General features: G+C 36.5%; 1 protein-coding gene across 1 annotated transcript; it reads left to right on the plus strand.

Annotated features, from left to right (window-relative positions):
- The first annotated feature begins 434 nt into the window (after window positions 1-434).
- shox (shox homeobox) lies at window positions 435-9,247 on the plus strand. Its single transcript, XM_077215279.1, has 6 exons — window positions 435-871; window positions 2,241-2,449; window positions 4,900-4,957; window positions 5,279-5,367; window positions 6,794-7,009; window positions 7,287-9,247. The coding sequence occupies exons 1-6, from the start codon at window positions 619-621 to the stop codon at window positions 7,374-7,376; spliced, it is 915 nt and encodes a 304-aa protein (XP_077071394.1). The 5' UTR covers window positions 435-618; the 3' UTR covers window positions 7,377-9,247.
- Window positions 9,248-12,335: the final 3,088 nt, after the last annotated feature.

Here is a 12,335-nt window from a genome sequence, read left to right on the forward strand (position 1 = left end):
ATTTATTACATTTATTTATATTTTAATTGACTTATGTCGACGATGAATAGCCTAGCTGACAAACTAAAGGAAAAACTGAAAATAATGACTGGCGATGAACATCGAAAAGTTGTCCACAAATGGGACGCTAAGGTCTATTTTCGCTTGAATTGTTTATTTTCCTTCGATCGGCAAATTCTCTATAGCCTCTGTCCATGTTAACGTCAATATACCAAAATGAACTGATAATGTCATGCTGCAATATTCATATCCTCTAATTGCGTTAGTGAAATTATCACAGAATTAATTAAACACGGTTCCCATTTCCAATTGACCACACGGCACTGTAGGAATCCTAATTAATTATAATTAAATTAAGGGGACTCCATCCAGTGCAGAATTGATTTGAGGAAAAGCCGCTGAAAGTTGAATTCAGAAGCGCCTGTAATGACTCCAGACATGATGGCGATGGGGGCCGGGCTGAGGTGGCCGTGTATAAATAGTGTGATCTGAAAAACACAGACATAACAGCAGGAGTGATCTAAACCTTCTACACGCAAACATTTCGCCGAAATCACTGCTGAGCAGACACAAAGATTCGTGTTAGATTCATTTTAAAGTGGATTTCCGTAATCAGCCATGGAAGAACTAACGGCGTTCGTGTCGAAATCCTTCGATCAGAAAAGCAAGGAGACCAGCAAAGAGAGCATCACGTACAGGGAAGTTTTGGAGAGTGGTTTAGCCCGAGCCAGAGAGCTGGGAAACTCAGAGACCAACCTTCAGGAGATTACAGAAACCAACAACAACCATTGTCCGGTACACCTTTACAAGGAGCACGTAGACCTGGAAAAGGAGAAATTGAAGGAGTTTAACGTGACACGGGCTGCTGACGGTGAGTAACACCACGCAAAGTATAATAGTGTGTTTCGCTGCAGACGCGTTTACAACTATAGGTTTTACGCGTGAATACGTTTGGCGTTGTTGAAATATCGATACAATCTGAATTACAATATATTGAGGTCATTTTCATTATCTTAAAGAAAGATTTTGATTGTGTTAAGAGGCTAACTAGTATGCGAGTGGAGAATGTCAAGCTGAATGCAGCTGATGCAATGGTTAGTTGATGTGTGTGCCGTGTGGAGTGTTTTCTTTTGTAAAAGAACAGAAATACACGATAGGCAATTTTAAGAAAGAGAATAATAATACATTTAAAAAAAAAGTCGTCTGTGTCCTCACATTTGAGTAATTACAGTAAAAACAATAGGCCCCTGTCTAGTCAAATTTGAAAGAATTATCTATCAATGTATTCCTTATCGTTCTTAGAATTGCCAGGAAATGACTAGAGACACTTATTTACTCTTTACGTACAAAACACTTAAAGTAAAAAAGTAAAAGTAAAAAAGAATATAATTTAACAGAACCATGTGGGTGATAATATTTTGAAATATTAATTTAATTTAAAACCTGTGCATACGTTTAAGACAATCTTGACAGGCCCATGACAGTTTGTTTTTGGAATACAAATATATTAATAATAATAATAATAATAATAATAATAATAATGGGTAAATTTAAATGCCATTAATACATTAAAAACAAAACAACAAATAGCATACCTTTAAAAGAATGAGAGAAAACAAATTATTGCAGTACAGGTAGCCTATATAGCTACTGTAATAATTTAGCATTAAAGTGTTTATTATCGTATAAGATAAAGTTTAGCAAGTTTTGATTTAGGCTACAAAGCTAATAACAAATAACACACTTTATTGTAATACTGCTCTGGAATGAGGGTACAGGTCCAGTTTTTTTTTTTTTCAAAATGCAAAGCATTGGCTCTTTGTAAACTTCTAATGTCTCCTAATATCCTAATGTAATTTTAAAATTACATAATGATCTAGTCTATGTATGCATGCCCCTTAAATATAAGAATCTGCCACTTACAAGTTATGCATATACAAATATCGAGAACATTTATTGTTTAATTTGCAAGTCTATTTTATTTGTATATACGCTATAAAGTGATTTTCCAAAATGTATGTTGTTTCACAGCAGCAGTAAGTCATTGTTCATCTCGGATTTTATATAACAAAATTGTTTTCGTTTTTAAGCTAAAGTGTAGACACATTATATTAATTAGATTTAGGGCATTTTGTCTGCCGAATCTGAGTAGAATTTTCACCATTTGCAAGTAAAAAATCCTCATGTAGGTAATGCTTAAAGAAAATCTTTGTTGATGTGTTCATGTTGTATTTTCACAGGAATTTACGACTGCAAAGACAAGAAGGAGGATGTGAAATCAGAGGACGAGGACGCACAAAGTAAACTGAAGCAGAGACGGAGCAGGACAAATTTTACCTTAGAGCAGCTGAATGAACTGGAGCGCTTGTTTGATGAGACGCATTACCCGGACGCCTTCATGCGGGAGGAGTTGAGTCAGAGACTGGGGCTGTCTGAGGCCCGCGTACAGGTAAGCTTACATTCACTTCACTGATTATTAGTATTTTTTATACTTTTTTTGTAGTAAAAATTTTTTTTAGAACAGATAAAACAAGCAACTATCAAAAACTAGGCTAGGCTACTACATTAAAAAATGAATAATTGAAAACTACCAGAGAGCGTGTAGATAATTTTTTTAAACGAATGCATCTTTTAGTGGAAATGCAAATACCCTGAATGTCAATTGGCGGTTCTGTGTCATTCATTTTTCAACGTTTTACGTATTGGTCTTGAAGTAGTTTAAAGTAGGCCTGTGTGTGAAAATAGCCTACAACAGTAACCTTAATCAGCGTGGCATAATGGAGAAAAATAATTTCCACGGAGGTTATTCATAATCTGTTTATTGCTTTTATATATAATATTAGCAAGTAGTAATATAAATAATAAGTCTCTTATAATAGCGCTTTGTGTTGTTTATGTTCATATGCCCAGAGGAGTTTATGACGCCTGTGATAACTTAATGCCTGTAAACTAAAATTATTGTAAATAATAGGCAATCTATTTATAAAGTAGGTACTGTTAAACACTTCTTAGGAATACGTGTTTTGTTGTAGAGGAGTGAACAGGCTACTATTTATTAACTCAATTGCCAAAGTGTGGTCGCTTGCTAGGCCTTTATTTCTCCTACACATTTGCTTAAGAAGGCTATTAAATTTGTTTATAACACCATGCGTCTGAGATGTTTAACATTTAGAAACTGTTGTTGTTATATTCACTCACACACAAAGCATTTCTGTTATCTTTCGATTTATGCGGGTTCAGTTTCAGTGGTGGGTGTGGATATGAAATAGCCTTTTAGTTCCTGCAGCAGCAGCTATTCAAAGGAAAACTTGCTTATGTGCTGCAGAAAGATCTAACCACATCATTAAAATTAATGAAGAGATTGAACCGCTGCTGCAGGGGATATCTTCTTATGTCACTCACCTCATTTTCTCCAACCTTATCTTTGTAATATCTGCCATTGGCTTGATATAGTGTTCCTATAAAAATGTATTAGGAATAATTCAATTCGGTCTCAACTCAAACAGTGACATACCTCGTGTTACAAAATGTAATGGGAAAATAAGTAACATTGTTTGCCAGTGTGACAGCTTGCAAGCAGGATATTTTTTTAATGTTTCAGAAGCGGAGGCGAAATCAGATTAAAAGAGGAGATCATAGAATAGGCCAGAGCTGTGATTCAAAGCAAAAATTCATACTGCGTTGAAACGCTTCTATGACATTTTATGACGGATATCACATTTTAAATTTCGCAGAAAAGTCTGAGTTAAACGATATGGACGCGAAGTAGCTTAATTGATATGAACCTGCTACTACAGGCCTACTACTGTCCTATAGAAGCCCCACGCCGACCAGCTGTCAAGAATCTAATTGAAAGTTATGAGACCTCAGTGAGGAGAAGGCAGTAATTCAATTACGACTAATATCTTTCGGTTTTTGGTGCAGGGCTAAATTAAATGTCATTATTCACTGTCTCTAATAAAAATCAAACGGAAATTAGATTAGGGTATTTGTGAACCGCATCATTGAGTGGTCCTTAATGAAGAAATAACTGTCGAAACCAGTGTAGCTCACTTTCCCTATAGCATAGTGGTGGATAATTACAATCGATCAAAGATTGAAATATGATGCATTCATTGTGGCGCACTTTAAGTCACACATTGACTAATAATAATAATACATAAATAAATAATAATAATATGTCATAATGAAAAACCGGATTGTCTTTCAAAGAACAGGTTGACAGAGCGTTTGCTTTTAAATTTTAATGAGCGAGTCTGAGCGTTTAATAGTCTGCATGATTTAACTGAACTGACCAGAGCGAGTAATGATGGAGAACAGTAGTCTAAATTCACATTGTTCAAAATTATTATTTCCCACCTTTTCAAGCACAAAGCCTAGCCTATATGAAGCAGAAAATTAATTTTATGGTGGAAAAAAAGGATTTTTATAAAAAAGAATAGCCTTTATTTTACCGATGTAAAATTGTCGGTTAGCCAATATGGTTTTTTGAAAAAGGCTGGTAGGCCTATCGTCACTTTATTTACAAAAAGGGGAAGTAAAAAAAACTGAAATGTAGGCTTATTAAACGTAGAGCCAGTCAAAGAATATACCGGGCTACATAAAGAATTAACTTGTGTAAAAGATCTGCAATATTAACCATGATGAAGAGTTGTGGAACAATGGATAACAAAAGACGAATTTCCAATTAATGTGTTTGCTAAAGTAATATAGACTAAAAATTAATAAATTAAGGCAACATAAATCGACATTGTTTTTCTTTAAAGCAGGTTGCACGGGCAAACGGTGTAGTGTAGCCTAACACATTTGCACTTTTTTTGTTTGTAATTTAATGTAGCCTACAAGTCGTGAATGGTGGTGAACACGATAAAGTGTAACCGTATTTTATTTCTTTTTTAGGTATGGTTTCAGAACAGAAGAGCGAAATGCCGAAAACAGGAAAATCAAATGCACAAAGGTAAAATGCTTAAATAATCATTTAATAAATAGGCTAACCTAATTATTCAATTTTTGTGTAAACATAAGACTATATTTTATGCATATTTTTTAAATTCAATTCACGGGACTTGGCCCAAGTTGGAGTAGCATCCAACCTGGGTGCTCGTGAGCCAACAGCTCTTATGTCCTGAGCACGTGCAAACCTCATTGCGCCGCAGCTCTGACAACACGCCATTTTAGAACTCATTACATTTTAAACTTGATTTAAATGGTGAAATAATTTACATTAAACATAGTCATCATGACTAGCTTTGCTAATTTATTATTCTTTTCTATTCAGGTGTTATTTTGGGCACCGCGAGTCACCTGGACGCGTGCAGGGTAGCTCCTTACGTCAATATGGGCGCACTCCGAATGCCATTTCAACAGGTAAGAATAATATATTTTGTGCTTTCAAATGTTCGCATTTCGATAACAGCATACATCCAAAGGCAAATGTGCAGTTCAGTCGACTAAATAAACGTCTCGCCCTGCCATAACACCTGCCTAAAAGTAGCCACGAGTGACCGAGAAAATGTTTAGGCTTTGACAACCAATCTGATTTGACGCTAGTCTCCATGCGTCGTGCGAAGGGCGCGAACCTTTCACCTCCGAGACCCGATGAGATAAGGGGGACCGAGAGATCTGGTGGTGAAGAACTGTCTGCATCAGCCAGACGAGAGAGCAGCCATAATTAAGCTAATAGCACAGCGAGGGGAAGGCAGATAAAAGAGATTATGAAAGAGGAATAACGCACTGATGGTTATTGGCACTGAGCAGCATTGGCAGGGCCCAGGCGTGAGGACTGCATACTGAACACCACAAATGTCCACCACCTGTTGTTCCGACTGCCCCTGTAGTGGGGTTGCACAGTCCAATTTGACTGATTTTTGGAGACACTGGAGCAAGTCCTGCTTTAATTCTGACGAGTATTTTCACACAGAGGTAATTAAAATAAATGCAAGTGCCAAGAATAAAGTCAGAAGGCCTGTGGTTAAAAATTGTGAGTAGCAAAGAAACTCAGATGAGACGGGCTGCATTCATACCTGATTATTTTCCCAAAATAACAGACTACCAGGTCTGACGTTATTTATCCTCCTTTCAAAGTAATCTCCCTATGCTTCGTATTCACGTAGAAAACAAAAAAAGAAACACTGGTAAAACATTCTTTCCCAGTGTCAAAAACTTGTGCTGCTTGTCAGATGTTGTATTTAAGTTGGACGGCAAAATGTAAAGCTTTGAAATATTTATGATCCCTGTGCAGAGAAAGATGCATGAGAAGAATACAAAAAAATAAAATTAAAAATAAGTCACTTTTTAAGTCGGCGGATGTCTAATTTTCACCTCATCTTACTGAAATAATTGCTTAGAATCTGCAACCTGATATTTTATGCTGCCTGCTTACATCTTTTTTTCCCCCCTAGGATCTATGCGAATAAATATTTATATATATGAGAATGAATATTTTGAGTGCGAAATTGTTTATTTATGCCATTGAATATATAATTAAGATTACATGATGTTGCAGCTTTTAAAGGTTGTATGGAAAGATTCAGTGTGCATCAAACTAATATGCTGAGATTTGAGATTTGCAGCTGATGGACGTCCTTTGACTATTAAGCTGTCTGAACGCATTGCATAATTCAGCTCAAGAGCAGATGAAAAAGAATGCACTGAGTTGAGTGAGTGAGTGAGTGTTTTCACTGAAAGCACACAGTTGGAGCGGTGTCCGAGCCTGAAAGCGGATCCCTGCCGTTCCTCGAGCTGACCCCACGGCCGCTGACTAACTCCGTGTTTGTTTTTGCTCGCCCTGCAGGTCCAAGCTCAGTTACAGTTGGAGGGGGTCGGAACACACTCCCATCCTCATCTGCACCCACACCTCGCGGCCCACGCTCCCTATCTGATGTTCCCGCCCCCGCCCTTTGGATTACCGATCGCGTCGCTGGCAGACTCGGCCTCTGCAGCGGCCGCCGTGGTAGCAGCTGCCAAGAGCAATAGCAAGAACTCCAGCATCGCCGACCTGCGACTCAAGGCAAGAAAACACGCCGAGGCGCTGGGACTCTGACCCCCATGGGCTTCTCTGCTGCTCTGAACTGATAATTGCTTCTAACACAAGACTAAGCCTGTGAAAAGGCTGTGACACTCACAGTTAAAACAAAACAAAATAAAAACAAAAGAGAAAAAAGGGGTGTAAGGGGAGAGAATGAGAGAGAAAAAAAAAGTCACAAAAAACCAGCTGCCAAAACAAACCACTTGTAGAGAAAGGTAATTAAATACCAATGAATCACCTTTTACTTTTCGCCCAACAGGCAGGACTTCTTGGAGGCCACTGGCTCAGCCCTTTCCAGGCACAGATCACAGCCCCAGGACCATACAAAAATGTCTGGATGTCTGTCTGAAAACCAGCGTTTAGGAGAGAAGACTTTAAAAAAAAAAAAAGCAAAGGCAGACACAGAGTGAGGCTAGAGGTTGTGTTTTTACCGACAGACACTGAAACTTTGGAATCTCAACCTCAAAGTGAAAAGAAAGAGACGGCCATATTTGCCTCCTACCACTGTGCCGCTGCCTAGTGCACGTGCTCAATTGAAGGATAGACCTATTGGGGCTGGCCTCCATTGTAACTGACATACATCCATGTTGATCACTGCCATGATAACCCTCCACTACAATTCATATCTAAAGCCGTTATTTGCATTTTTGATTTTTTTTCTTCTCTTTTTTTGGTCATTCTGCTGTGGACAAAGACTGGAAACAGCAATAACATCAATGGCACAATCGCCTGGTTTTTAGTGGAATTCTTATGATTCTTTCTGTTTTAGGAGGAAATGTTGCATTGCTGTTATTTCCTTCTGGGCATGTGTATGGACTTTTAGCTTTCATTCTCATATTTTGTGCTCTCTTTTTTATGTGATGTGTCCTGGAATAGAAGTGAACCTAGCTTTTGCACTTCAGGTCTTGTATAAAGGTGTTTACAATCCTTAATGCAAGATATACTACTTTTATGTAAGGGGGAAACAGATTTGGGTTTCGTTTCGCTGAAATACATTTAAAATGACCTTTTCTGTTTGTTTCAAAAAGGATAAACAGTAACTGCAACTTTGTAATTTAACATTTTAAGAAACATCAGTTTAACTGAAATGCAATGATGTGCAGTTAAGTGCAATACTGTAAATATGGAAAACGTAATATAGCGGTTGATGTTTGCTAATTAAACAATGATTTTTAAGTTGTTGGGTTTTCGGCACTGATGTCGATGTGTTGAAAGTTCTTTGCCACAAAAACATCTTTAAAAGCTGTCTAAAAGATAATTTGCCGACTCATTTGCAATGTGCCATAACTTCCCGAAGTTTAATGGTATTCCAATATACTTTTGTACACGTGCATTTAAGGATATATTGATATCACCTTAAAGCAGACAAGGAAAAATTCATTTGACACTGTACAAAACTGCTCTAGGTTCATGGGTCATAAACATGTCTGTTTTTTAACATAACAACAAATCCACCAAAGACAACAATTTGATCACATTAATAGAGGTAGAATTATTTAATGCTCCAAAATCATTTACAGTATGACATGCGTTTTAGCAACTGCATACAGTCTTTTTTCCCCCATATAAACAATTAGCTGTCCTGAAGCTGTTCCCTGAAAATATCAAATTGAATACAACACGCTCAAGAAAACAGTATTATTTCCATAAGCGTACTATTAAACAAACTGCCAGTTCGGACATCAATTGCCTTTGAACTACAGTGGTAGATCTCGGTCAGGTCTACCTCTAACAATAATCGCTACATTGTGGGCTGATTTCGTTGTTCACCATTACGGTTTAGGAATGTTTCTGTTTCTTTCATTGGAGTCATTGGTGCTTTTATTTATTATTTGATCTGAAAGTTTATAAATGTTAAATAGTCGAATTTCAAGTGTGCATATTTACATGGCTTTGCATTTATTTTTATATATTTTTTAAATGTTAACATTTGCAACAGTTTTAAGCAAACGTGTGACTGCAGTACATTTGTTTGACTAAAATGTAGCGTGTTTGAGTTTACAAACATTTCAGGGATGGTGGATGAAACTTTGTGTTGAGATTTTCTTGATGCTCCAAGGAATTTGTTGTATCCCATCATATTGCATATGCAAGCATGCCCAAACATGATTCGCCATTGAGTTTTTTTTTTTCTGTTGTTTCACTTAAAAAATGAATGTACATCTTGTACAAGTAATCTATCAATAAAAGTTATAAATATTTGTAAGAGAGCTCGTAAAACTTTGTGGGCCTCTGAAATTTTATGAATAAAGGTTGCTCTGATTCAGATACGTTCTTATATAATATGCTCACATTATTATCTTTACTAATTATTACTAAGACTCTTTATAGAGGAGCCACAATATATTATATCCGAAAAGCTAAAGTTTGTTTTCTACCTTGAAGGTGATATGACACAGCATTAGCTAAAAAAAGAAGCATAAAACATGCCTTATCTAAATATCCTAGATGTGAATAATGATCTTAGTCTAATCAGAAAAAATCATGCCTCTGTCATGTATGAGGTGCAATATGCATTTGTACCCTCCATATATCTTAAACTAACATCACAGTCACAACTGACTTTCGCAAGCCTTTTTTTGGATGGCTTGTTGCATCTGGAAACCCAAATCCAGATGTGTGTACACAAAGTAATTACAGCAGGCAACATAGTGGCTTTTTGTCTAAATCGCATGGAGAAATTAGTCGAATTGGCGTCCTGTTGAGCAAGTACCCCTAAAAGGTCGGAGCACGTTTAATTTGTAGCTTAGCACTCATACATCAAGATGGAGTGATATAGGCAGAGGCTGATACCCGCACATTTAGGTACTGACCTCTGGTTGGGGTCTGCTGGATGAAGCAGAACATAACAGCATCCTTTTATGTGCTCTAATAATTGGCAACGTAGGACCGCCATCAATCAAGCCACACCAAGTTACGGTTTCTTTTTCAACATGCACAAACACACAAAGGTATTTATATTGGCCGCAAGTCACAAATTAAAGACAAACAAGCAGCCTATAAAGGGCTTAATTAAAAGTAAACCAAAATTTTTTTTTATTGAATCAAATGTTATTGCTCACATTAAAAGTGACTTGAATTTTATTGCAAAGCTGATGTACCATTTTGTTTTATACATCTATGCAAACAAATTTCAGAAAATACATCCCAATCTAGTGTATTTGATGTAGAAACACTGATTGTGACATCTAACAACTGAGAGTATTAAAATATGAAAAGTTGAAATACATTATACAGGACAATGACATTATTTTGAGAGAGAAAAAGCAAAAACATTTGCCTTCCAAACATTTGTTCCTGCTGAAATGAGAAGAACTTTACAGATGATACCTTTTAACCTCGCATGAGCCGTATCAACATCAACCAGACTACATGTCCATGCGTAAATACAGTTTTTCCCTGTAAGAGCTAGGAAATGTTCACCTTTTTAATTCTCTTAAACAAAGCTCTAAAGAAGAAAGAGGATGTATAAAAGGTGTTGGGAATTCTAGCTGGAAAAGTTCTAAGCTTCCACATCAGGTCTTCGGGAGCTTGACAGCATTTTAAACTATGTTAAATTCAGTCTTTGACAACCCCTTTCATTAGCAATTGGCAAAATGAACAAGGAGCTGGGCTTCAGTAACTGGAAAACATTCATCGGTTCTTCAACAGTAAACGTTCTCCTCCACTTCAACATTAATGAGAGTGAATATATAAAGTAACCAGGAACCGTAGGGACTTTTAAATGCTTTAATGTTTACAGTTCCTCATTTGAAAAGGTGTTGTGCTGAATTCAAGCATACTGTATACGCAAGCATATAAATGACAAGAATCGCTCTGGAGCAGGACTTTAGTAATTTAGGTTTATAAACTACATGAACTCAAATTACTAACAATAACTAATATCTCCAGATCTAATAAACATTAAAATCTGATCTGATATGTTTGTAGCCAGTTGGTTCTTGTATCAAGTTTTAGGAGAAACATCACTGATCACTTGTGTGTTGTTCATCTATAAGCCATATGTCTTATCACTATCATGTCTTAAGGTTATGAGAATTACAAGTCAAGGCGAGGAAGAACTTGTTATTAAAATCAAGACGTGATATAAAGTTGGGGTATTTCTAGAAAATCTATGAAAACGATGCACTATGCAGTTAAAGTAATCAAAAAACACATAGCCTACGTCCAGATGCAAACTTTCACTGCATGGCAGTGCTGGGTGAAGATATTAAAACAATCCTGAAACAATGAAATCTATTTGGAGCGATTTTTATTCAAAGTCACGACTGAATTAAGCCTTAATACTGATTTGACCATGAAGACTTAAAAGAGAACTAAAGCTTTTGAAATAAAGGATGACCGCAATTTGTCCATCTGGGGCTATTTTTGTTTTTTTTGAGCCATTAAATCTCAACCAATAAGCTAGCCGTTTTCTTGGTCAGGTATTGCTTTCTTACTCAGTTAGAATCTGTTGTATTTTGAAGTATCAAACTAAAACCCCACAGGACCTGGATCTAACAGAATAGTAAAGAAGCAAGACTTTTCTTTAAGTGCCATTTCTCTTGCAACATAAAAGTTACAATTCAAAATCCGTTAGTCTCCACTTTGAGAGACAAAGTATAGTACCTTGGTGGTTTACCTGCAAGACGTGAGAAACCACTTGAAAGGTTCAAGAACCTGATCTTTGGTCAGAAAGGCCAATATTTCTGAAAAGGTAAGATATCACTGAAAATGACTGAATTAATTTGTAGAAACAAAGACTTAAAAAAATGACAAGGTGATCAATCAAAACTGGTTGCAAATTATATGCATACCGCATAACAATAAAAACTGTTTTCTATTACAGTACAGAGAAAGCGTTTCCTGTTTATTCCATTTTCACAACGAAAGGCTTGGTTGCTGTCTACATTTTGTGAAAGCTCTTATTGTTTTAAATTAAATTATGCCTTCAGTTAGACATAACTAAAATATATTGATTCTGAGATCATGGCCTTCCAGACCGAAAATCAGATAAAACCAAACATTTATCACTTGTTAAGATGCCTTGAATTATAATTTTTCTCCCGCCCCATGTTGATTATTGTAAAATATTATACTTGCTGATATTCACAGAGCAAATTTCAGGAAAATAACTCTGAAGCCTAAGTTAAGATCTTGTATAGAAAATTATAGGAATATTTTAACTGGAATTAATACCAGCGCTTGTTTTTCTTTTTTCGCTAGCGATCAGTGGTGGTTTCATTTCTGGTTACAAAAAGTAATACACAATAAAGTTGACTCTCTCTGCCATTCCCATGGCTTTCAGATAAGCTTCATGAGTGAAAGC

Source organism: Siphateles boraxobius, unplaced genomic scaffold (assembly GCF_051911475.1).
Source record: "Siphateles boraxobius isolate OS27281-9 unplaced genomic scaffold, OSU_SipBor_1 7, whole genome shotgun sequence".
NCBI lineage: Eukaryota > Metazoa > Chordata > Actinopteri > Cypriniformes > Leuciscidae > Siphateles > Siphateles boraxobius.